The sequence below is a fragment of the Lathamus discolor genome, chromosome 3, assembly GCF_037157495.1.
Source record: "Lathamus discolor isolate bLatDis1 chromosome 3, bLatDis1.hap1, whole genome shotgun sequence".
In the NCBI taxonomy this organism is placed as follows: Eukaryota; Metazoa; Chordata; class Aves; order Psittaciformes; family Psittacidae; genus Lathamus; species Lathamus discolor.
The window spans coordinates 95261826-95289597 of record NC_088886.1 but is presented as its reverse complement, the minus strand read 5'-3'; the positions used below and the strand labels follow the sequence as shown (position 1 = coordinate 95289597).

At 36.2% G+C, this 27772-nt stretch overlaps 1 protein-coding gene across 6 annotated transcripts in view; it reads left to right on the top strand.

The window, feature by feature from the left end:
* Positions 1–22270, top strand: part of KCNMA1 (potassium calcium-activated channel subfamily M alpha 1) — a 496510-nt gene extending 474240 nt beyond the window's left edge. For 4 of the 6 annotated variants that reach the window (XM_065670698.1, XM_065670694.1, XM_065670699.1 and 1 more), the window contains 4 exons: positions 1611–1741; positions 10465–10659; positions 12153–12271; positions 14048–16447. In XM_065670698.1, the coding sequence (XP_065526770.1) occupies positions 1611–1741; positions 10465–10659; positions 12153–12271; positions 14048–14297 (695 nt within the window). In that variant the 3' untranslated portion in view covers positions 14298–16447. Of the gene's footprint in view, positions 1–1610; positions 1742–10464; positions 10660–12152; positions 12272–14047; positions 16448–22154 lie in introns of those variants that run through there. The other 2 variants (XM_065670697.1, XM_065670696.1) reach the window with 2 other exon arrangements.
* The last annotated feature ends 5502 nt before the right edge of the window (positions 22271–27772 follow it).

Sequence of the window (27772 nt, the reverse complement as noted above, 5' to 3'; positions counted from 1 at the left end):
CGGTAGTGCCTTACTGTCAACTAGCACATTAAACTAAGGCACAAGCTCTTCAAAAAGTACATTTTGAAATGGTACATCAGGCTCTTGAATACTATTTTGCTCAAGAGTTTGGAGAATAAATTGATGGCCATTGTACAAAGAAAGGAATATTATGGATATTGGTGTTTGCTACGATGAAATTCTTCTGACTTCTGGGGCAGAACAGTTCTCCATTTACAATACTGAAGTGTTATGTTTTTATGGTTACATCAGGGAGTGGGGAGGCAGGAATTTTAAATCCTACTTCAGCTGAGGTCCTGACTAAATTATCACGGCCAAGTACTGTCTCAATAGTGCTCTAAATGGAAACTAACAATTCTCATCTCCATTAGGCAGCTATTTGTGAGACTTTATCTATAGTTACTCGTGTTTTCTAAGCTAAGCACTGCAAACACAGTAATATATAAAGGTTGGAAAAGGAGTGGATAGAAAATTAAACTATATAGGAAGGAAGATCTGAATAGAAGGCAAAAGGATTTCTAACCTAAGAAGTCCAGAGCTGAAACCAGATCAAATTAAAGGCAGCTCTCATGTTGTTTTCAAAGCTCACTGGCTGGTTCAGGAGATGTGTTCACATGGGAATCAGAACACAGTCAATGTGTGCAGTTTCGAATGCTGAAAAAGTTTTTAATTTGCTTTCTTTGCATGGGAACTGAAATTAATTTGTCATTTAATAAGTTAAAGGGTATTTCAGTGGCATAACTAAGCAGTCTGTGCTTTCATGTCTCAGGAGGACTAATATGGAAATGAAGTATTAAATGAAATATGATACACTTGATACACTGATATCAAGGAAACAACTGTTTTCAGTGGAATGAGATGAAGGCAGAGAGTTTAACTATGACAGTGAAATACCAGAGCAAGTCTAAATGACAAATATTACTTTATTTGGGCTTTTTCTTTAAAACAACCTGATGTAGATTCACACTGGCTAATGCAGAATTTGTGGCTCAGGAACTGAAGTTATGGAGACAAATATTTGAACAAAAGGCAGTGCTGCAAGAAAATAGCTGGAGTATTGCTCATTCATTCAGATAGATGCACGTTAACAGGACAGTTTATCCTCTTTTGAGCTGTAACTGCATTAACACCACCCCAGTAAGAATCACAGCAGCATATTTAACAGGTGCCTGTGGGCCATATCAGAGTTTTACGCACAGCCTTTATTTTACAATGGGGTTCTTGGTATCTTGTGATAACATTTCACTGTACATATATACAGCCTTAGCCACTGTATTCAACCAATACCAAGATTGTCTCAATATATAAGAGAGCATCATGTATCTCATTTTGAGTGCAGGCAGTTGGTGCCACGAAACTACTTTTACGGCAAAGAGGTAGTCACTTCCTAAGAACAAGAGAGTCACTTCTTACGAGCAAGATAATAATCAACAGATTTTTAAATGCACATTTTCACATCCATCTTGATTTCATTTTCAGTGACGTCAAAGACACAAGTCTGTGTTTCCAGACATACGCTGTTTCTTTTTCTTTCTGACTGTGTAATGTGTAAGGTCACATGCTGGTGACCCAGAAGCACCTTATGATTTGATTTTTATTATTATTTTCAGTAAATGATTCAAATGTTCAGTTCTTGGACCAAGATGATGATGATGATCCAGACACAGAACTGTATCTCACGCAGCCATTTGCATGTGGAACCGCATTTGCTGTCAGTGTGTTGGACTCTCTCATGAGCGCAGTAAGCAAACAAAACCTTTTTCATTCCCTTACATCAGACTTATTGTGAAAGAGTATGAAAGTGTAGTCCCTATTCCACTGATTGTTGGGAAAAGACACTTTTCTCTTAGATGTCAAGAGAATTTCAGAGCTAAACTTGGCTTTTTTTTGGTTGGACACAGAGACCTTAGAACAACTGAGGTATATAAGATGAACATGAGTCCACAATTTTAAAATCAGAAAGTCTCATGTCAGGCTTTAGAGTATAATATTTTCCAAAAAATGTTGTCTCTTCCTCTTGAGAACCAGACCCAAATTCAGTATGTTAGTCCCTATTTTTACCGTTTATGTCAGACAGCGTCAACCATGTTTTAAGCTTTTAATTTCCTGTAGCCATGAGCAATGCTGTGAGTATGGGAACAGTGATAGAACTTTATGCAAGCCATTGTACACATCACATGAACTCTACTTGTGTGAAGAGAAGTTATCTATCGTTTTGATATGAGTTATCTTGTGAATCAAAACGTAAGTGCATGCCAGAAACTGCAGATGGTGGCCTTTGGTTACATTTACATTAGGCTTTTCGGTTTGCCGCCATAATACAGTTTCAAAGCAAACGCCTCAGTCATACTCCTTTTCATCCTCCCTTGCTTCATACTGGTTAAGTTTTCAAACCAGTCTTGTGCCATGCTAGATGTAGCAAGAACATAGTGTTCTGAAAATCTGAGCATAGGCTCTCCAAGGAATATTCTATAGTGATGGGAATCATCTGCTGTAAACCCCATACAGTATTAGAAGTGAGCAAACAGATTTCCTTGACGGAGCAAAGTCTGGCCTTCACCTAAATTCAGATGAAGCTTTTTGCTTTTAAGAAAAAATGATAGTGATCTTTATTATTTAATACTAATATTTCATATTTATGTATCTGTATTTTATACATCTATTCCCTGCTTATTACTCACATGTTCCATCTACAGATGAATAGTATCTGCCTACACTGATGAATTTTTATTCTAATGCAGTCTAGAATTTGCAATGAACTCAGAAAATACTTTTTTTATAATGTTATTTGCCATATTTTGCATACGTGGCAAATTCAGGAAGCCTAAGCAAGAACACTTAAACTCTGTACCTTCTCTAATTAAAATCTCTGTATATAAAATATTTAGCATTTTCACATTATAAATGGGAATAGTTTAATATGTTCCGAATTGTTAAAATGAAAGTTGTTTATCTGTTCACACTACTAACTAAATTAATGTCCCTGAATGAATAGTTCAGTAGGCCACTTCCAGAATCTTGGAAAAAGTAAGCTTAATTCTTCTGATTGCCACTGGCATCACCACAAAAAGAGAGTAAAATGTTGTGGACACCATTCCTTTCTTGTGCAAAGGTATATCATGTAAACAGTAGTGAGGCAATAAGAAATATTTGGAAAATGTCTTAAAAAATTTTTACTTGGAGCTCATTGCATGATCCTCACAATATTTTTAGGTTTTGCTTGCTTTTGTTAACTTTTAGTTTTTGACACCATGCCCCTCCACATCTGCAATTCCTTTCTTCAGCAGAGTCTTTTTTTCAGACATTTTCACATCTAAGTGGTCATATTATATATCAGGGGCAGTGCAGCCTGAAGCCAGAGAACTAAATGTGATAACAAGAGTAGAAAATTCTAACTTGGAGAAAGTACTAATCAAGAAGACAAGCCAAGGGTACAGTCAGTTAGTATTGTTCACCATTTTGTCTTTTCTTTCACCGCTTCGCTGATCGGTGGCAGTGTTATTTTCTTTCATTCCTCAAAGGCCTAGTAAAGAGTTGGAAAAGTACAATTCTTCCTGACCCTTCAGAAAGTGTAAGATGTGTGAAATGTTTTCCCTTTACTATCCCTATTCTTATGGGAATGGTGTATTCTCCTTTCACTTCTCCAAGGAAGAGTGTTTTTCACACAAACTAATCTACTTGCACTATATTACCTCTTTTTTTTAATTATTCTTTTTTTTATTATTCTTTCTTTTTTTATTTTTTTTTTCCCCTAGAGTACTCTTGTTTTTAGGGACCAGCTTCTATTTATCCTACCTCATTCAGAGGCAGTACTGGCAAACTGAAGCCCAAATCCTAACTAAATTGTGAGACTTACAGTCATGCTTTCATTCTATTAATTGTGCAGACATGCAATGCATGAACTGTACCATTAAGAATGAATCTCTTCTTACAGTTGTGTAGTTTTATAGTAAAACTGCAGTAAGAAAGATTAGAAAATAGAATGATACCCACATACTCAGTGTGTGTCTTTCTGACTTGCAGGTAATTTGAAACATACATATGGATGTAATTAAAAAAAAAAAAAAGTATAAATTAAATTTATAGTTTAATTTATAAATTTATAGTTTAATTTATAAATTTATAATTAAATAGAAATTAAATGATAAATATTTTTAAAGTGTTCAGTTATTGAATAATAGTAATTCAACAGTATTGATCAGTGTTGAATTATTTATTTCTTTCATATAATTTTATTAATATAGAAGTAGTAGACTATACCCTACTTTTAAATCACAGATTAGAAAATGCTTGGTCACTTTCTGATTCAAAACTGAATGCTGAAGATCATTATATTCTTCCAGTTTAGCATTATTTCCTGTAAGATGACAGTATTAGATAGTATAAATTTGAAATTGCCTCGTTTTCTTATTTCAAGCATTAAAAGCTATGAGGTTTACTTTACAAAATGCTGTCTACCTGCTATCTACACACAGTTTGTCCTCTGTGGGAAAAGCGATATATTCCGCAAGCATATGATTCACAATATGGCAGTTCAAAGATCATTGCTCTGAAGATAATAATGAACTCAAAAATGACATTGTCTTTTTGATGACTTGGTAATAGTGGCCTCTCCAGGCTTTGGTTAAAGTGTATTATTGTACTCTCTGTGAAGACTGTAGGCACGGTTCATGTTTTAAGCGTGGCAGTGGCTATTGTTAAATAGCACCTGCTAATCATTATTATATGTTTGAAGAGATGTCTACTAGCATCAGAGACATGAATATTAATATTTGTTTTCTCATAGCATACTCAAACACAGGGAAAGAGTACATGTAGTTCTTCAGTCTCCAGGTGGTGCCACTCTTGAAAAGCAAAGCCCATTCTCATTACCAAATTGAATGGGACTACAAAACATGGGATTGAAAGCTTTTTTTTAGATAATGTGAGTGTTTTGTAAAAGGTTTATCTTCCACTATAAGAAAGCTACATTACATAGGATAGCTTAAGAGAAGCAAATTTTTGAGGAGAAGTACTTTTTCCTTTTCTGGGTCTTGTTGAGATGATAGGTATTCAAGAAAATCCTGTGCATGCAAGGGAACCAGTTTTATCAACAGTACCTTCAAAAGTTTGAACAGTTGACCTGAGAGCCAAAGATTTTCTGTTATTCCTTTTGGCACTGAGGCTATGAGAACCACTGAAGTTCTGGCAGGTTGGCATCCCTCCCATGCATACTGCTGATAATAAACTTGATATACTGTTGGAGTGGTGCTGTTAGAGGCAAGGATCTCCAGAAATGGATTATACCATTTAGCTTCCCATATCCTAGAATTTACTTCCTTGTGCTAGAACTTTAGGACTTAATTTTTGTTCCATAATACTAAATGCTATTTTTTCTTCATATAAACGGAAGCACAGAGTAGAAGACAAAGTTAAAACAGTTAGTTAAAAATAACTTTTCAGTATACCCATTACTCAAGACTTCGCCCTCAGGGATCCTTACAGTCTTATTTGTACGTAAAAGAAACTGTTCTAATATCTGATATGGACATTTAGAAACAAGACTATTTTTTATGCAAGCTGGTTAAGGGTCATAGCAAGCAGAATCTTGTAATCTAAAGTGTCCCAAATTTCTTTAAAGCTTGAACAGTATCTTGAGAATCAATGGATTTTCAAGCCGTGAAATGCTGTTGTTTTCTGCTGTTGATTCTGTCTCAAATGTTGTTTTGTTATTGGTATAAGCTAGCAATGTTAGTTCAGTTGTCCATCAGGTTTGGATATAAATCATTCATTCAACAGAATTCCTCCAACTGTAAAAGAAAACCAAGTCACAGTATTTGTTTGAAAGCAACGTTAAAAACCAAATGTACTGGAGGAGGTGTCTTCTTAAAAGAAAACCATAAAAAACCTCAAAAAACACAAGAAAAAAATGGCAGATATGACTTGGAAATGATAATTTAAAAGTAATTCTAAATGAAAGTCAAAGTGCTATTAAAGTTAAAGCAATGTTATTAAAAGATGTGTTAATTTTCAGTTAAATTTTCTGCAAAAGACCAATTAGTTTAAAAGACTTGACAACGTTAACTGCAAAACATAAGCACTCTGATAATTATACTTTAGAAATGATTGAACAAATGGGAAAGCATGCCTGAAACATTTGAAAGAGTTGTGCTACAGTTCTGGAGCATGGGCTAGGTGGCACTGCTAGCTCAAATATCTATGTCAGAATTTCCTTGCTATTTACCCAGTTTCAGTGTCTATGATGCATTTCCTTTTTTCTGTGTTTAGACAACTCTTACTTCACGTTCTTATGCAGGATGCTGATCATAGCGATGTCATACAGACGTCCAGTGTTGGGCTCAGTTAATGGCAGCATTGAACAAGTATTTCTTTAGTTATAATTTTACAGTCAACAAAAGGGATTTACTACCATCACTGGAAAGTGTCTTGTTACTTTAAGTACAGCAGCCCCTTTCCAAAGACATTCTGTAGATCAGCTTCTTACAAGTACAGGCATATCGAGGCCATGTACCATCCCAGAGAGCAAGTAGAAGATCACTCTCAAATTAATTTCAGTGTATTATTATTCTAAAGGAAATGGATATCAACTAATTCTGCTTTTCAGTGTTCCCCAGTTCCAAACTGGCAAGAGGTAATGAGAGGAGTCTGATTTTTGTGACAATCGAAATTATGGATAGCTGGGTTTTTTCTGGGGAGTGTATTAGTACAGGAGAAAGCAACCCTATTCAGCAGAAGGTGACAAGTTACACCTTTCTAATTCACCCATCTTTTCTTGCTTATGGTTGGATGTTTTCTGATCTGTTGCAATGCCAGAGCAGTCTGTCCTGAAAGTTGGAATATTTTCACTCATAGATGGCAAAACCCCAAAACCCATAATTTGGCTGCACTTACTCATCACTGGTGACATTCACATCAGTCATGGTGTGAAACTCAGATGAAACCATTGTTCCAAGACAAATGTTGCATCCTTTGCTAATAATTGTCTCAGCTTTGCCTTAACATTTGTCTAGCAGTGGGAAGCCTTTCTTCAGTGACAGCATTCTGTTCCATTGACAATAGACCTGATTCTTTTCTCATTTGCATCAGTTTTATAGTAGTGTATGGCTCCCAGAGTTACTCCTGGTTGGCACATGACATGTCAGAATCGGGCCCATTATATCTTAATTACACTGGGATTTGAGGAAGGGGGTATTTTATTATATTTGTATTAATGAATTTGTGACAGGTGCCTGACTTGATACAGTGTTTTACTGCTGATTTCATTTCTTGGTTTAATATGAGATATGTAGTAAAATGAGCAATATGGCCACAGTATAATTTTTTAGTAGATCATGCTCTATGGAGCTACAACTGGATTTATAAGGGTTGTGAACTTGCATAGCACAAAATTCAGATGAACTATATATGTTTATATCTTGGATTCTGGCTATATTTGATATAATTTGAATTACAGGATAAAGAGGAAGATAAAGAGTTGGAAAACTGAATGCTGGCCTAATGATACCTCCTAACGAGCAATAAAATTCTTAGCACTATTTTAGACTTTTGCCTGTTTTGCCAAGCAGTCAGCAGTTTATAAAACAAGGCTATTTTGCATGAACCAGCATCCATCAGTCTTAGAGCAGGAGAACATTTCATGCCATAGTCATTGAAACCAGTCTTGAAAAATCTACCAGTGAAGATCAGGGGACTGGGACACCTCCCGTATGAAGACAGGCTGAGGAAGTTGGGGCTGTTCAGCCTGGAGAAGAGAAGGCTGCATGGGGACCTAATAGCAGCCTTCCAGTACCTGAAGGGGGCCTATAGGGATGCTGGGGAGGGACTCTTCATCAGGGACTGTAGTGACAGGACAAGGGGTAACGGGTTAAAACTTAAACAGGGGAAGTTTAGATTGGATATAAGGAGGAAATTCTTTCCTGTTAGGGTGGTGAGACACTGGAATGGGTTGCCCAGGGAGGTTGTGAGTGCTCCATCCCTGGCGGTGTTCAAGGCCAGGTTGGATGAAGCCTTGGGTGGGATGGTTTAGTGTGAGGTGTCCCTGTCCATGGCAGGGGGGTTGGAACTAGATGATCTTGAGGTCCTTTCCAACCCTAACTATTCTATGATTCTATGATTCTATGATATGCTTTACTTTTTTTTCATGTTCTTCTATCTTAAAGATGTAAAACTGAAAAAAGCTTTCTTTGAATAATAGTAAATATCACTACTCAGAGAAGAAAAAGAATCAAAAATACTGAATAAAAGAGTGGGGAAGGCATGATAAAAGAGACTATTGTATATAATAGCATGCTTTTGTGAAGGTGTGTGCTTTAAGTAAGTGCCATATAGAATACGTTGAAGCACATTTTGACTGAAAGGGCTCTTCCAGTTTCTAGAGTTGCAGTGCCTCCAACATCTAGATCTGGCAGAATTTGGCTTTCTATCCATGAAATTGATGTGAAGCAACATTACTGCCTAAGTGCAGGAGCAAAGGAATTGTGCTAATTATTTTAGTTCTGAGTGGTATATAGCATATGCTGACAAAGACTAAGAAAAGAGACTAAACTTAATGCCAATATTGTTTTTTTATTCTGAGTAGTTCCATGTTGGAAAAGTATAGCGCAGTGAGAAGTGTTGTCAAAGAGGGCAACTGATTCACACCTCAGGGATGTCAAGGAAGAAGTAATTGAAGAATAAACAATCATGACTGAATGTCTTCTCTCTCTCACTGTGGCCATTCCTGTTAAACGTCATGTAATCACTCCAGACTTACATTCCTGCAAGGGATCACATTGATTTTTCTATATGTTAAGGAAGGTTTGAGTATTGCACTTGAATTGTTACACAGTGCATTCAGAAATGGAAGAGCTGATTTGAGATTAGCTGTTGGTTTAGACTAACTGAATCTTCCTGAACACCTGCTGATGTCAGACAACTCTTTACACTACACTTTGTATTTAAAATATGTACTGCCTTACCGAGGCTAAGCTAAAATAAATGGAATTGATGAGACGCAAATATTTGCTTTAGGGCATGTATAAAAATACCAGTAGGTTCCTCTAATTTTAAGTTAGACAACAGGTGAATGGCATATATGTAAATAAGCAGAAAAGCTTGAAGTTATGAAACTTAAATGTAACAATGAAAAAACATTGTTACCCTTTTTATCTGTCATCTCAAGTAAACAATAGAACTGGTTTCATTATACAAAGAAAGAATATCAAAGTAACACGGATAGGAAGCCCGTTCTTCTTTTTGATCTCAGGATGAAATATTTCAACCTGTACCTTAGTTTACCCATGTATTAAATACCATTACTTTACATGGATAGAAGAATGAATTTAATGAAAAATATTATTTAAAAAGTATTATCTTTGGAAAACAAGTGCTGTTTGAGAATTCACTATTCATTTTTACTTGACTGGATTACAGACATTTGTTCCAAGTCCTAAATTCAACAAAAGTCACAAATCTAATAATGGAATCCACAACTCCACGAACACCAATCCTGTGTACTTTGCAGTGAACCCACTTTCTTCTTACATGTCCCTCATGCTTGCAAAGCTTCTGAAAACAGACATTAGTGATGTTGTAAGTGATGGTGTCTCCTCTTTTTGTTCATTTTTGAATGAACAACAAAAATAAAAGGTATTTTTTGACCAGTACATTACACTGCGGATATTTAACTGAGTGTCTCTGAACTATACCAGTATACTTTTAAATGAACTTGAAAGTCATTCATCTGGCATTAAATTAATATTTAAAATACCCATTGTTTGCATGACAGACCAGCAATGCTACAGATGCTGGCAAAATGTCAGTATGGAGTAAATCTTCCCTAATAAACCACACTTACCCTATACCCTAGAGTTTTTTAAAAGGACCACCAGGATCCCAGACTCATCGTACATGTATCTGGGATGAACTCAAGATGTTTAATTGATACATGCTTATGTCTGAACACTGTCAAGTCTCGTAATAAGATGTTTAGTACAATACATTGTTAGACTGCTAGAGTCCAGCCACAGTAATAAGTAATGACATTCGCAGCACAAAGGCAGCTCCCCAACGAATTGGTGACAAGAGTAAAAAGGCAATCTAGTCTGTGTAAGCTTTAAATGTGGTCTGAATTTTACAATTACATGTCCTAAAGCCCATTATTAGACATGAAGGCAATGAGAAGGAAAGCAGTCATTGCATCACTACTAACACCAATTATAGGAAACATAAATCATTCAAATTTTTGTACTTTAATAAAAATCAGCCTGAATTGGTGTTTAAAAAGAAGGACCTAGTATAGGAGCCTAATGGGATAGAAGAAAATAGAGTAATTGGAGTCTGCTGTCTTTTCACTTTCTGTATAAAATTATTTGAAGAGACAGCCAAGAACTTTAAACAGCAGAAACACAGAAAAGTTGTAATTTGGATGTCTTCAGTTGTGACTTTAATGGTGTTTGCTTAAAGAGCTTTCTTTTATCTCTGCAGACATACTTCAATGACAATATCCTCACACTGATACGGACATTGGTAACAGGAGGAGCCACACCAGAGCTGGAAGCACTGATTGCTGAGGAAAATGCATTGAGAGGAGGTTACAGCACGCCCCAGACACTTGCAAACAGGGACAGGTGTCGAGTTGCTCAGTTGGCTTTGTATGATGGGCCGTTTGCAGACCTAGGGGTAAGATCACGAGGGAAATGTAGGACCAAGGCTGGTCTGCAATCTATTTGTTTTATCTCAGACTGAATTAAGAATCTATCTTAATTAGTGTATAATTTCTATTATTTAATTTAATAGAGCCCAGCTTTGCTCTTATGCTTTTTTAGAAGCTATATGGGTTCCCAGACTCCTTGCCTGGATATTTCCTGCAGAAAATCCTGTGGCTCTTAGTTGTCAGCTAGAAATAGATGAGCTGACTTAGAACAGAATCATATAGAATCTTATGACTTAGATGATGTAACCATTCTAACAGTAACCTATTGTAAACATGAACAATATTGATACCTTTGTTAAGTTTTTGTTGAGTTTCTGGATGAAGTAGCATTCTTGCAAAATCCTCTTTTTTTTTTTTTTTTTTTTTTTGCATTTTGACTCCATTACCCTAAGAATGAAATAAAGAAAAAACCCAAACCTAATCCCAAACCAAACCAATAAACAAACCATCTTAAAAAACAGTGCATTGGCATAAAGAGGTATGTAGAAATGTTTTCTGGACCAAATCTTGTAATCTTGAGTCAAATCCCAAAGCACTCTCTTCACTTTGATGGTGATGCAGGATTTGATATTTCTTAAATTAACCTTGTGTTCACCATTTCTGTTCAAAATGAATGGAGTGACCTTCCTCATAGAAATGACACGAAATCCCAGTTTAAGGATTGGGGGTGAAGAGGATGCACAGAAATAAATAGCCTTTCAGTTCATGTAGAAGTCCATTCATAGCTGAGACTAACAGCTCATCAGAACACTTGGGCAGCAGTGTTACGTTTTCACAAATAAAGCAAGCAATATCAGTTCTTCAAATGCTGTTTTGCCAGGGCCTCAGTTGTACTACATTGGTGAAGGCAGAATGCAGTAACACTTATTACTACTTAAGAATCAATATTTTAAATATACAAACTATGAAATCTATTTTTTTTTCTAATCAAAGTATTTTAGGCTATTTGTGAAATATGACATACATTTCATCATTATTTCACAGTGGGAGATATGTTATTTCCCTTTTAACCCCTCAGAACTCTAATTTCTGTTGTGCTTCCCAACAAATTTGTCTAGATGACAGTATGGCTACTACCAAAAAAGGGTCTAAAATACTAAAAATCTTAATACCACATTTAATGTCATGTGTAGAATATGTATTGTTTGGTACCAAAGTTTGTATTTCCAGCCTAAAGCAAACCACTCAGTCTTCCCAATATACGATCATTTCATGGACCAAGGATCTCCAAAATAATTATCACTTTACATCATTGTTTATTTGAAATAAAACATTTTAGATTACTCTTTTTCTCAAGTAAAAGATTCTCGTTCGTTACAAACCACAGACTGTCTATACATTGTCGTTTTTGTACAGGCTTATACTGAAAATCTTGTTCCCTGGCATTGTGTTAACAAAGAAAAATGAAAAAAAACCCAAGTGTTTTTCTCTTTTTTTTCCTCTCCTTGTTTTCTTCTAGGATGGAGGTTGTTACGGAGATCTATTTTGTAAAGCATTGAAAACATACAATATGCTTTGCTTTGGAATTTATCGATTAAGGGATGCACATCTAAGTACTCCCAGCCAATGCACCAAACGGTAAGTCTTGTCTTTCAGAACATCTCTGCTTCACTGTTCTTCAGTCTTTGAGTGAGGAAGGTCCCAGTGCCTGTAATAAATCTAAAAAAGAGCTTTCTCTATTTTTTACATAACTTTGCCACAAAAGCTAACTGTTTGAGGACTTAATGATGACTCCTCAGCTGAGTTTAAGAGCTCAGTTTAAGCTTAAGACAGCTTTAGGCTGGCTGTCATAGCATATGTTTTCAGCTAATTTTAACAAAAAAATTTAAAGCAAATTTTCAGAACATCTATCTCTCTGTTTGATTTATGATGCTATGCAGTGCTTGCATAGAATGAAAGGACTTCAGTTTGCTTATCTAATCAGCTGTAAGTTACTGGATAGTAGTTTAGATTCTAGTAGCTAGACTTTCTTTTTTCTGAATGCTCAAAAAATACTCCCTTGGGTTTCCCCTTGGTACTATCTGTATCTGATCATAATTTCTTCCAGTTAATGGAAACCTTTCTCTTGCTAGGCTGTATTTTCACTTTGGTAGCACCAAGGCTGACCTCAGTGCTTTTAATAGAGCAGACACATTTGCATCTTTCAGACTGGAGGCTATTTAGCAGCTTACTTGAAATGTGTCTTAATTAAGTGCCCCCTAGAAATACACACACAGACCCATACCAGAACTATCGCAAACCTACCATCTGTTGCTGTTTCATTCTCTACAAAAAGCATAATTATTGGGTGAACATGGCAATAAAAAACCCTGCAGCCTACCAGATCAGTTTCTTCTGTAAGTATTTGGACAAATTGGGTAGAAAAAATTATTTTCAGGTTAGATTTACACTCTACTTGCTATATTTGGGATTATTTGTTGGATTAATAAGTGACTTCTGTCCCTGAGGCAGCTAAGCAGATTTCTTACCAGCACTGAATTAATTTGAAGAGAAGTTGTGAGCTTTGTGATCAATTTTTACTCATTTCTTGTTGGGACAGAAAATGCCCATTGGCTTGCTCAAATGTGTTTTTCACATGCATGAAAAAATTTAGCATCAGGGTCCATAAGCCCTTCTTACCCTCAAAGGGAGTTAGTTGGAGGTGGGGATTCTTGAAATAGATGGTTTTTATTTGAGGCTTGGCAATACTTAACAATGCTGGATTCTTGGATGTGTAGATTTCTCTTAATAAGTGCTTTTTGAGGTAATGAATTGACATGTTGAATGAATGAACAAAATTAAGCTTACCGCAAATTTTCTGATATATTTTACTTAATTTGTTTTATGTACAGTCACAATCCAAACAAATAATTATATTCTTTGCTCTACTGTCAGTATTTATTTATTGAATATCTATTAAATATGTATTTAAATATAACTGCATCCCTGCATTTCAGCCATTCTTTTAAATACCATTGCTGATGGATATGTTACTGTTTTTTGTCAATATGTAAATCTGTTTGCTACAGTCATTGCATTATGGTGCAACTAGTGAAAGGAATGTGATTTGTATGGTGTCTTCTCTGAAAAATCATGACATGATTCACCTGAAGAAAGAACATCGTACTCAGACAGTATGTTTGTGCAACAGAAAACATGGAAAAAGAGATATTTGACATAAGAAGGTCCTAAATAATAACGAGTATTGTGTGAACTGAAATTAGATACACACTGAAGGAAACAGAAATGCAAAAATCTGAGTAAATGTTCATGAGATAACTTTAGAAGAATTTTTTTTAGTACAAATCTAAAGTTGTTTTCTCTCTTTTTTCTTTCTTTTTTTCTTTCTTTTTCTCTTTCTTCCTTTCTTTACAGTTACGTTATCACAAACCCGCCATATGAATTTGAGCTTGTGCCGACAGACTTGATCTTCTGTTTGATGCAATTTGACCACAATGCTGGCCAGTCTCGGGCGAGTCTTTCTCATTCCTCCCATTCCTCCTATTCTTCCAGCAAGAAGAGCTCATCAGTTCACTCCATCCCATCAACAGCAAACCGACCGAATCGCACCAAGACCAGGGATTCACGGGAAAAACAGAAGTATGTGCAGGAAGATAGACTTTGATACATTTACCTGCTCCCACTGTGTGTGAAACTTGCATTCACCACCCATTCTCCCCAGTTAATGTTTCCAGCAGTAATGTTCCCCATTTTCCCATGGAGTTCTCCCCTTTTTGTACACATATTTTGCATATGTATGACAGTGTGCATGTGATTGTCATTTTTATTTCACCACCATAAAACCCTTAAGCACAACAGCAACAAAGCAGACGGACCAAAAGTTATTTATGATGCTAGGGGAGAAAAAAGTTTCTAAATCCATAGGCACACTGAAAACATAAATAACTCACTGCAGTTACTCTACATATGAGAAAATAGAGTGTATTTAACATGAACACTTGCTCTTGATGTCAGAGTCACACAAAGAAAGTAATTTAGTGCAGAAGTGTTGATGTATGTTTCAGTAGGGTTTTTTATATTCATATTTACAGGACTTGCTAAATTTATTTGAAGCTTATAAAACTAACCCATTGGGAAAAGAAAAATCCCTACTGATTATTCACTCTTAAAGCTTATATTGTATAGGGCTTACACTCGTATAGATAATTGCTACGCACCTGCTTTATACCAAAGCAACATCAGGGACTTTCCTGCTTATTTAAGGACTTTCTCTAAAATAGTAGCCTTTTGGAGATAGTGTCTTTTCCCTTTAACACTGAAATTGTCTGGGCATGGAGTTGTAAAACTCCAATGGTTTAATTTAAGTTTAGAAAGAATCTAATTGCATATTAAATTATTATTCTGTCTATTTATACTGCCACGTGAATAGCTATATTTTCTTTCACTTTTGACATTTGGGATAAAAAGCCATATGTATCATAAATATTGGATGTAAGTCATTAAAAACTGCCTTTGTGGGAATTTTACGTCTTTAAAAGGTGAATTAGTCACCTTATGTACAGAATAAATAATGTTCAGAAAAGAGCAAGCATTTTTCTATGCTTAAGTATCAGATCTCAAGTGACTTTGTTCCTTTCCCCAGATGGTAGTTTAACTTTTCCAAGATAGAGTAGTGGTATAAATCTTCCAACAAGAGTCCTAATATGTGAAGAACCTCTAGAAATCCTGCTCCGTGTTCTAGCTGGTTCTTTTCAACAGGTGCATGCCAGGACGGAGGACAGGGGAAGACAACTTAGTGCCTTTAAGGTCTTTCCCATTTGGGAAAAAAAATCACTGTGCTCTAGAGAGCTAATGGGCAAACCAAGTGGGCTGGGGTGGAAATATTTGCTGTGCTGAGGCATCATGTTCTAGATACTTGCTAGAATTTGGTTCTTGCAGATTCTCAGCAATCACAAACAAAAACTGTGGCAGGGAATTAAATACAGTAGTGAACAGGAACCTATTCTAGATAATCATAGAAATGATACTTCAAGCTTGGTTTTTGAATTTCAAATGCCAACCTTCTGAAACACAGAACTACGTCTAGCTGGTATGAAGAGTTTCACAGGGTAGGGAGGCCAGAAACACGTGCCACCTTCCCTGGCTACCCAGCAAGAAAGCATGCAGACAAGGCATAAATACTTGGATGTGGGAATGGTTAGCATTTTAACTGCCAACCCAGGCAAGGTGCTTTTATGGTTAGTGTTGTTTTCTACCCTTCCCTTCCCAAGCATGATAATTCTGAAGATTTGCTTGCTGTGTGAATTGACAATGAAGCCAAGCACTTTTACTGACAAAACCTGGAACCATATTAAGTGGGCTGCAGAGAGTACCACTGTGCAGTGTTAAGCATAATGATTGGAGTACAGTACATATGTGTATGTGCATTCAAATGCAGCTGTATGTCCTATCAATGAACTACGTTGCAAATTATGGATGCTCCCCCACAAATGAGTCTACTACAGTTGCTCTTCACCCTAAAGACAAATTCATGTATTTCTTTTCTCAAAGAAAGTTATCATGTTTTGCCCTAAGAATATTTATTACTACAAGGATGTGCCAGTTAAAGTGCTCAACAGGAAATATGACAGTTTAAAAGCATTGTAAAACTTACATAGCTTACTTCTTTTTCTAAAGTGCAACAAGGATGAATAGAATGGGCCAAGGTATGACAATTAATGGTTCTGCATGACCTAGCAACTGCTGTGGGTTTCCTTCTATAACTTTGTCCTTGTGAAAACTTGTGAAATTAAAAAAAAATAGTTACAAACTTTATTCAGTTATTGGTTGGTTTGTTTGTTTGTTTGTTTTGTTGGTTTTCTTTTGCTCTTTTTTCCCTCCAAACCAGAAGTAAAACTGGCTGCTGCTGCTGCTGCTGCTGTTGCTCAACCCTGTTTTATTTTTTTACCCTCTCATCTGCTTGCGTTTCTAATTGCACGTGTCCTTTTGTGAACACCCAGGTTCCTGCTCAATGAAGATGCCTACCCTCATACAGACATTACTTTTATTTCCCATTCCTCATTCCAATTCCTTTCCTCCCTTCCCTCTTTACTCCCCTGTCCCCCGTGTAAGTTCATGAGCATCTTTTTATGTTGGCAATATTGACTGAAGATAGTCAAGAGCAGTTATGCATTTTGGAAGAATGTTAATGGCTTTGACACCAAAATGCTTTTCCATTAATGTTTTATCTGTTTTCCATTTAGCAGAAGGAGGAAGGGTGATAATATAAAGCCACTTGTCACACACTATGTAATGATTTTATCCAAATAAATAGTATTTCTATAACTGTGCAGCTCAAACAGAAAAAATATAAACAGTGTACATTAGAGAAGCAACTTGTCTACTTTGTAAGCAACAGAAGGGGAATATCTAATATGGATGCAAATCTTAACTCTTAAAATCGTGTTAAATTCTGATTCTCCTGTCTTCTGTCCTGAAGTCAGAATCCTTAGTTATACAATATGCAATTGTGTAACTTTTTAGTTATACAATGTGCAATTTCACTGCTAACTACATCAAATTGATCAAATAGTTAATTACTGTGATGAAGATTTCCTGATATGGATATACTAATGAAATTGGGAGGTTGGATATTACAAGTAGAAGAATCAAATATCAAATCAGCTATGTTATGTTTGTTTTTTTTTTTTTTTTTTTATATTGAAAAGTCACAGGAAATCTCCAATTTGTTCAGAAACCTATCCCAAGTCAAACATTCCTAGTAACTACCCTTGTTAGGTTTTGAAAGTGTAAAAGCAGCATCAAGAGATAATGTTTTAGAGCTTTGAAAGGAGGTGCTGCTACTTACAGTAGTCCCGGCATGGTTTTAACAATGGAAACTAGGTTCTTAGTAACTTTTTGATCTGAGTGTTGACACAAAACTCTGTCGAGAAAGACTTAAGGTTCTTGGCATGGGTTGCCACTGGACTAAAGTGGCAGAATCAGGCATTTTCCAGTGAAATTTCCATTATTAAAAGAATTTTGCTAGTCTAAAAAAATAAATAAAAGAATCACCAAGAGCAAGTCAAAAATAGTTGCCTCGGAGCAAAATAAAGACCTTCACAGAAAGTTAGGATAGTTTCTTCTCTCTTTCCCTGCAAATTACTTACTGCCTGCTACACGTAAAATACACATTTAGCAATAAAGAATTGCTGAGCAGGTGGTGGAGAAACTTTCATTACTTTTTTCTCATACAGGAAGAAATTGCATAGGAGAATTTTCAGCTTAGCTATAAACAAGCTACCTATGTGGAGAGGGGGAGGCATACAAACACATACAGACTCATTTGAAAGTGCAAGTGTCACAAAAGAAAAAAATGCATGCTTAAAACAATTGTAAGGTATTATGGTGAGAATACAGATTTAGTAAAATCCTTGTGGCATGTTTAGCTAGTACTTTCTTCACCTCTGCTCAGAAGAGAGGGTGTTTCACAATGTCATGTATTAAAATGTGATTACTTGGTCCAGAATTGTGGTAGAAATTTTAAAGCATCAAAACAACAGATCTGTTGGAAAGAATTGCTAGAGTCTTATGCAACTTGAAGAAGTCTGTATTCCGATCGTTTAATTTATTTATATCTTTTTATGCTGCAGGCAACAGTCTTACACAAGATGCTAATTGTGTAAGTGTAATAAGAGCTTGAAGCCTTTAGCACCTTCATGGCCGTACTGGGATGCTGATAGCTTATTGCAAACATAGGTGTTTGAGAGGAAAGTAAATGTTTCTTCTTTCTGATGCATTAAGTTACTTAGCCGTTCCAACATCTTTCTGATTATGCTGTCAAAACCGCACCCACCAGATACTATGCCTATTCTCACTATAATGTAGAAACTTATGTGGTAAGGATCCATATGCATGTATGCCAAAAGGGAGAGAAACAGACTGAACATGACAGAGAAAAAAAAAAAAAAAAGTTGGAGAATATAGCAATATTTAAAGACTTGGAAAAGTGTTTTCTGAACTGATTTAAAGGAAGGAGTAGGTAGTTTGTTTAAGATATATAGAAGTCCATGCAAAGACTTTGGAAGACATGTCAAAGTCAGACTGTGAGCATATGAAAAAAGACTGAGAAGTCTGTAAGAGATTCACAAAGGGCATTTAGTAAATGGCAAGAGAATATCTTAGTGATCAAGAGTAAAGATGAGGAGTGTCAAACTCAGATTTCAAAGGTAAGTGTAGAGGTCAATGATCTTTCACAGGAGATTCATCATAATGTGGTCAAAGACAATTTTAACAGCAGAAAAGGAACAGGAAAGGTGTAAAGCTGGGTCCAAGCATTTGATGCTGGAGATGCTAATGCCTGGATCAAGGTTTCAGCACTGTTAAAAAAACCAAAAAAACCTCCAAAACACAAAACAACAACAAAAAAACCAAACCCAAAACTCAACCACCAAAATGAATTCGAATCTACCAGTTTCTGCATTTATTATTTGTCTATATTACTTGCTAGGGAAAGGCATAAAGAGACCTAATGGTGTCTTTTTAAAGATCAGCTCCCTGGATATGAGTTTCATTGTAAAGATTAACATATACATAATTGCCTTGTTTTGAAAATTGCAGGGAAAACAGGGAAGATGGAAGTGCTTTTACACTGGCTGCTGAGAAATGGGGCAGTTCTGATCCTTAACATTCACACCGTTCTCCCTTTCTTGTTATGAGATTGAATTAACTTGCACCAAGTTCTGTTTGTAAGGAAAGTTTGTGCACCATATGTTAAAAGAAAAAAGGTAGAAATAAAAGTTCACAGTGCTTAACTTGCCTAAAAATCATTTTAAACACAAACCATTAGAAAACTGTTAGTTTGAAATTGTTTATATGATCTTGCAAGGCTTTTAAAACATGATAACCATCACACTTTACACCTCTCTGAAAGGTTAGTTTAATCGTAGATCACATAAAATTGGTTTCCTCAAATGCATAATGGTTCATGTGTCACACTTGAACTAAATGGTTTTCTAAATGGAGCTGAAATTATTTTGATGTGTACACATTCCCAGATTATTTTTTTTTTCCACAACCTTTCTTAAACCAGCCCCCATCAGGAACCATTCCCTTAAAGTCTCATTAATAATTCAGATGTTCTGATTACTTTAAAAGATCTATGGAATTGAGGCGCTGCTTTTTCTTTTTTTTTTTACCCCTTTTTTTTTTTTAACTGCTTGACAAAAAGATAAATGAATGTAGAAAGAAGCAGTAGGAGTCTGGCAAGCTGTAGATCATCTCTGAACAGATTGTAACTTTATCATTCTGTCAGGAAGAATAATTTAAAGCACTTAATCAGTTAGCTTCAGTGTGCAGGATGTAACATTATGAATTCCTATCGTCCAATCTGTTCAAATCAAAGGGAACTTAATTATAATAGGTAAAGGAGACTGAGAGAGAGAGAGAGAGGGAGATAGCAGGATGAATATTGTTCAGGCTCGGGCAACTTTAAGGGAGCAGGGAAATATTTACCCTGATCGTAAATGAGTGGGATGTAAAATACATTTTAGAAAATCACAAGAAAAATAATACAGTAGTTTTGTTTAATTTCAGTAATAAGCCACTAAAAATTGATACAATTCATTTTTTAAATTCAAATTTTTTAAAAAGGTTTTTTTTTATTATTTTTATAAGCACAGGTAACATATATTGAAAAAATACAAAAGGTGTATTAAACGCCCACAAGTTTGGGATTTGTTGTTGGGAAGTGAGGGTGTTATATGTAGGTGCTTAAAATCCATATCAGGTACAAGTAAGTGGTTAAATTTCATATGCACAAAAATTACTGAGAAGTTAAGGAATTTTGGAAATAAATACACTTGTTTAGAGGCCCTAACTTCGAAGCTAGTTGCTTATTTTTGTGCATTTATGCCAGGATATTTGTCCTTTATTCTTCCTAGTCTTCCGGTTTCTATTCTTGGCTTCAGCTCCTGAGCTTTTGTGCTTGATCCTTGGGTTTCCAAGGCAGATTTTGCTCTGCTTAGTTTTACTCATTTATTTATTCAAAAAGAGCATTCCTTCTACTCCTGCCCAGATTCTAGCCCAGATACAGCAGCATTTCAGGGGTCAGCAAAAGCAGCAGGTTTTATTATATATGTGAGACACTGAAGCTTATGAAGCATTTTGGATCCCTCATTGGGTAGTGCATTAGTAGTAGTGCATACATGTAAGTGGTGCATACATGAGTAGTAGTGCATACGTGTAAGAGCAGCAGCTCTGACATGATAAGCCTTGCATGTGATAATGAAAATGAACCAGCTGTAGAATCCCACCTGCAGAATCATTTCTGCCCACTTGCCTCTTGAATATGGGGAAGGAGAGTGAGAATGGAGACCCCTGTTCACAAATGCTTGTCAAAGCACAAGCACCTAATGGCCATAAACTGCCCTGAGACCTCAACTTTCTAATCTGAATAGTGCTATCTTGTAAAGTTTCCCAACTGTAATTAAGAAATGACAGCAGTAATTGCCTTTTAAAGGGTTTAAGAAAATTATTTTAATTCTTTTTTTCTTTTGTGAATTTTATGAAGTTTTTGTCCTGCATCTGCATCTGCATATGAACACAATATAGTGGTCACAATGATAAGCAGCTAGGAAATGGCTGCAGTGCCACAGCTTCTCAGCATCCTCACTCATTCCCACTTTGTTCCCAGCCCATCTTCAATCAGTCCCATAAAATTCTTCCTATGTTCATGGAAAAAGACACTGCCCAAAGATATAAAAGGAACAGCTTCCGCTCCAGTCTTCCTTTAAGACCTTACTTCGTCTGCCTTGCTATCATATATTGTAACCAAACCATTCTGGATTACTCTTGAGCTCCTCATCTGTAGCATCAGATATGTTTCATATCACTTCACAAACAGGAAATTTCAGCAGTGCCCAAGCAGCCAGGTTGCTGAGTTGCAGTATAACGGCCACCCCATGCAGGAAGGCTGCCATTGGGCAGCATGAATGCAAGCCCTATTTATTCTAGAACCAGCTTAGGAGATTCTTTACATTCTCCTGAATGATTTCTGAGCCAGGGTAGTGGCCACCCCAAGGCTGAAATGGTTCAGAGTAGCCTGTGACTCTTCAGGTGCTCCTCTGTATGTGGACCCACATGCTTTTTTCTGCATTCCCCTTATCCCATCTGCTCTCCCTGGCTTCTTAGTTTAGCCCTTTATTTGTATCATTCTTTCAATAAATGAATCAGAGGATGTTCACCTGAGCATAAAAAAATCTTACATTCTACAAACAATCATATTGAAGTTTTCTTTAGCTTCTACTATTAAATCTGCAAACATGTCATTTCATAAAAAGCATTTTCAGATGTATTAATCTAATGCACTGTACTGCTAGTAATTAGTCACAGTCACCTTCTATTGATCGCCTTTTCTCTGTAAACTTTACTGACTGCTCCCCCTCCTTTTTTTGTTTTTCAAATGTTTATGTGTTTATGTGTGTCACTAACTAAAACTCTAATTTTCCCTCCTTATTCTGTCTCTACCCATTTTGCTCCTTAGCAGAAAAGAAATGGTTTACAGATGAGCCGGATAATGCCTATCCCAGAAACATTCAAATCAAGCCCATGAGCACTCACATGGCCAATCAGATCAATCAATATAAATCAACAAGCAGCTTGATACCACCAATCAGAGAAGTTGAAGATGAATGTTGACTCCTTCGAGGACAGAACTATTTTTTTAAAGCCTGACAAACTTCATGAATGGTGATGTGACATTTATTCCTCTTACATGCTGAACAACTGATGGAGAAGTTAAGAAGGGCAAGCTTAATGGGAAAATAAAAAGTAGACAGATGATTGTTTGTCTGCCTTTAATATTGCTTCCACGTATTTTGGAAACTATTTCATTTATAAATGAACATAATCACAACTAGTCATGTATAGCCTCTAGCATTTTAAATTATTTTTATTTATTAGAAAAAATATATTTTTCTTTTTTTTCATCGTCAAGTATATTCCCTTATAAAAACCTGCATATGTGGCCAGACTCCTAAGAATTTAAAAAAACAAACCTCGGTCTTTGGCTTAAAGGAGAATGATGGTCACAGTTATAAGGACATGTAATTAAGGGAGACAAATGATATATTTACAAGAAGAAAAAAAAAAAAGGTCCAACTTGTATTTTAGTAAATCAAAAAAAAAAAAAAAGAAAAAAAAACCAGTTCACCAAAATGTTTCTTTACTGGAGGATGTGTATTTTGTTCAGCATTGACACCAGCTCTTAATAAACTGAACTTATTTATTTTCAAAGTTGAAAGTCATATTTTTGTACATGTAACATTCTGAAATATCCTTTGTTTTATTACCATGTACAGCTCATCTTAATTGCCAGTTATGTTAAGGTTCAATAACCCCACACAGACACACTGTGCCCCGCTCCCACACTATGTGCCCACATACACAGACAGAAGCCCAGCATCCTCAGTAACTGCCTGCAACACCAGCTTAGTGAACATCACTACTCTAAACTGAGTGCCATATAGATCATGTGTTCGTAGGCAGCACTTTCTATAAATGGCAAATCTGGCAATTCCACTCCACTTCCCATTAGCCATCAGCAGCTGCTAATTTCCAAAAGTCAGGCTTGGCAATTCCTCTTCTTTTGCCATGTATTACAGTGCTTTAAACCAGAGTGCATAAATAGCGCATGAAATCATAAGTTACAAACCTTCACATCTACTATCTTTTGCTGCTTCCTTACTTCAGAAGTGCAGCTGGCCTTGCATCAATTATGTTTATTTAATTGGTTCAGATTCTTCCTGATATGTACAAATGTTTAGCTCCAGATCTTTGCACTTTGGTGATAGCTCATACCTTGGTAAAAGGCACACTGAATCTCCTTTTGGTGAGTTCAGCTGAAGATTAAAAATTGGTTTAGCCTCAGCTCTCTAATCTCAGAACATGCTGTTCTCAGTTTATTCCTGAACCAAGTAACTTCTTATTTTAGAAGTTGGTTTTTGCTTGTTTTTTTAATTTATTTTTTTCCTTTGCTGGGACACCACACATAAAGTACAGTAATAACCAAATCAAAATAAAGTTAATGAATGTATTTATTATAATAACTTACAAAAGGCCTTTGATGGGTGCCTTTTGTGTCAGCAGTTTCACAACATTGTCAACAAGCTTTATAGCCATCAGACAAAAATATGATGTTTCATATCTGTGCTGCAGTATCTATCCACCCAAGCATTTGCTGTTTTAAATGATTTATTAACTCTCTCTGTCTCAAATTAGCTACATCTAACACAGTTGTGTGACCAAAAAAAAACCCCAAAACCAACACACACAAAAAAAATAAGGTAAGGATTAACAAGGATTAGACCAAAACCACAGTCATCAGGAAAGACAGATTTTCATTGTGCAAGTTAACTTTTGTCTTTGTAATTTTGCAGAATTGTTTAACAAACACCACAATAAAACATATTATCATTAGAGAAATATCAGTGAATCAAACAAATACAGAGCAGATCAATTTATTGTGAAAACAATGATGTCCACTATATAATCCAACATTTAGGCTAAACTATCTCAGCTTTAATGTTTGTTCACTGGCTGCAGTACAAATATAACCATACTAACAAACACCTAATAGACTTTTTATTCTGGAGTGACTTCTTGGACTGTGACTGCTTTGTTGTTATATTTTGTAGAATAGCTATTTAAAGACAATACAAGAATTGTTAATACAATAGCTGTAAAATTGGATTGTTTAAAATATTTCGCTCTCCTACAAAGTAACAAAATAATTTAAGCAGGTTTTGATTATTATTTAGACCATGTTTAACCCATTTCACAGTCCTCAAACCAGAAGATTATTCTGGTCAGTTCTTCCGATCTGTGCTGCTTCAGCTACTGACACATTATAATCTACATCCAGATTCTGTGTTGGGTCATGTTAAGCCTTGATTTTGAAGTCAGTGCTCCTTTTTCATTTATGAACTGCATTCATCTTATAACCAGAGTGAAAAAAGCTGGTCCTGAGTACAGGAGGATGTTTGAACTTCTTTGTGTTCAACTTCACCAAGCACATGTGAATATTTTTTAATTATTTTTTTTTCTTGGTAGTCTTTTATTGTAGGGACATACATAAAACATTGTATCTTACACTTTATCAATCATATACGGTGCCATTTCTGTGTCCTTCTTTCAGAAGGGAGCATTCACTGGATAAAGCATACTAATGAAGCAAATACAACACCCCTACTTAGCTAAGGTTTGTGTGTGTCTCTGTCCAGTTTAACTATCACACTCAAAAATATCACGCTGCCAACTGTACTTAAATACAGGACAAGATTTGAATACAACTCATGCTTTCTCCCAGCACAGATGGTTCTGTATGTAATGATAGAAAGACAGAACAACACCTGTAGAGAGCATGCAAGGGAGAGAGAAACTGGTACAGTCTGCATTTCCCATTTCTAGAAAAGCTAAGAGCAATCAGTAATCTTTTCTTACTCCTCTTTCTGATGATCAAAGACAGAGGACTGACTTCTGGCAATTAGGTGGAGGATCATGGAGAAAACCTGTTGGAGATCTTTGATGTTTAGCCATTAAAGACTAAAATAGGGCCAGCACCAGTATCTGGGTTTTGAATGTATGAAGTTACACCAGGGCAAGTAGCTGGGAAAGTGGCCAAAGCAACAGCTGGCAGACCATGTGACAACTGATGTAGAGTAAGTTTTTGATATTTATTGATAATTCTTATTCCTTTCTCAAAAAACAACAGGGGTGGGAGTGGTGGGGGAATTTCAGCTTTTTCATTAATTGTATACACAATTATTGCAGGCTAAGCAGTTATTTTTGTTAGCAACTCATGCATTGCATAAAATGTGTCTCTGTATTTGCATATATGCATGTCTACACATCCACACATACGTGTATGTGTGGATATAAACATGCTTCTATAAGTGTGTGTGTGGGGGTGTATGTATTTGATACAGAGTCATCATAAGAAGGTGGTCATTATTTTTACTGGGGTGGGGGGGCGGGTGAAGAAAGACACAAAGAAAATGTCTTTCTTACTTACTTACAGGAGAGCACAGGGAGGAATTGCATCTGCTGTTTCCTCCTGGCTTGACCAAAAAGCAGCCATTCCATTCCTGTTAGCTACGTTAGTGTTTCACTGAGAATACTCTACAGAACCCTTTCTTACTGCTGAAGCAGGTGTGTGCTCCTGGCCCCTTCCTCACACCCATGAACCTGCTCCCACACTGCCAGAAAGCCCGCTGCCTATCTGTCTCATGGCTATTTTTAATTTGTTTCCTGAAGCCCATGAGCACTAAGATGAAAGGACAAAACTGTCCTCCGATGGGATGTTGTTTGCTTGGCAAGTGCCCAATACAGCAAAAGGCGTGAAGAAAATAAGATATTCAGAGTCTAAATGCAATTTTTCAGGCCTCAATGTGACTGTTTTACTATGGCTTCTAAGATGTTACATATATAACACATTTATTTAATGGAAAAAAAAAAAAGAGATACACAAATATTTCCTTGTGATTTGCAAACACTTTCTAAACCTGTCACCTCCATTTTAACAGCTCTTCTTTTAAATCAGGAGGAAGCACATGTGGTGGGAAGTACGAATCCCTTCATCTAGTGCATAATCAATTATACAGTGTTACAGGTTCATGGACAACATTGTTATTCTACCTGTAACTCAAAGGAACCTTGTAAGCTCTACTTGCCCAAAAGCCAGGAACATACATGGGGTAGAGAAAGCACGGGGGGTGAGAGCAAAGCAACACAACACAACAGGTCCTCAAGCAAATGTAAGCACATAGCGGTTTCCAGTTCATCTTTGGTGGGAAAGCCAGTGCTGCTTCACCAGGGTGAAGGCCATGAGGTTCAGGATAATTAGGATGCCAGCTAGCCTTATTAAGCCCCACAGATGTCTTGAAAGAGCTGATAAGTCTTCAGCATCTTACAGGCTGTACAAGAAGTCAGGTTTAGCCATACTAAAGGTATTTTATTCTCCCACTTTTGAATTCTGTAGAAAAAGACCACTCAATGACTCAGGCAGCATGGGTTTGAAAAGACTTAACTGGACTCAGCCAAATGTGGAAAGGAGGAAAAATAGTTTGCATACAATGTCCAAGAGACACTACAGAAATTTTGTCTATAGCCTTTTATTATAGATTGTTTGGTGGTGGTGGGCAAAGTTGTTGATTTTGTTGGAAGTTTTGGCCAGTGTAAGGAAGATACGTATTTCTTGACCTCGTAGAGTAGAAGGAGAATGTGTACTAGTATGTTCTCATTCACAGAGGACTGGTTTTGTTGGGATTTCTGTGTGCGTAAAGTACATCTAACACCTGCTGCAATAACTGGATGCATAAATTAATGCATGACAATAAAAGCAATAATTTACAAATGGGCAATTATGCATCTTTCCACTGCTTGGTCGCTCACTGGTGAATTCATAAACATGTTAGCAACTGGCCTGTTCTAGCTGATTCACATGGGCTCAAAGTTAAACACAGAGTAGGAGCTTAAATGGTTTTATCAAGAAGCAGATTTGTAAAAACTTCTAAATCACAATGCATTTGAAATGAACATGTGTTGAGGTCAGGGTGTTTGTGAGTGGTATTTTGTTTGTAAATTTCTTTGGCACCAAAAGAAGTGTGTGTCTCACCTTTCATTTCTAGTTTTAAATGAGCTTAAACAAAATACCCAAGTGTGTGAAAGGTGACAAACAAGGCAAAGTAAAAACAGAAATCTTTTCTCTGTGTTACAGTGGATTGGCCTGGGAATATCTCTCAAAAAGTCAATGGCAGATGCATAGAAAAATTCAGGAGAAAGTTCTTTGAATTCCTTCTTTTGTTTTCCTCTCCCTGCCATATGAACCACCAATATCCCCAAAACATGAAGAAGCACCTTTTGAATTCTAATTTTTTTAATTCTAATGGTGCTTGAAAACTCATAGTCTTAGGGGATAGAGTTTTTGTGGTTTGTTTTGGTTTGAGTTTTTTTTTGTTTGTTTTTTTTTTAATTTGTTATATATACACAGCAGTTTTCCTAATACTCAGTTAGCAAGCATAATATTCATAGTACTTTTGTATTAAGCAATACTAGTAGGTGTGGGTACAGCCCCCTTCTGAAATAATTGAATGGAGTAGCTGT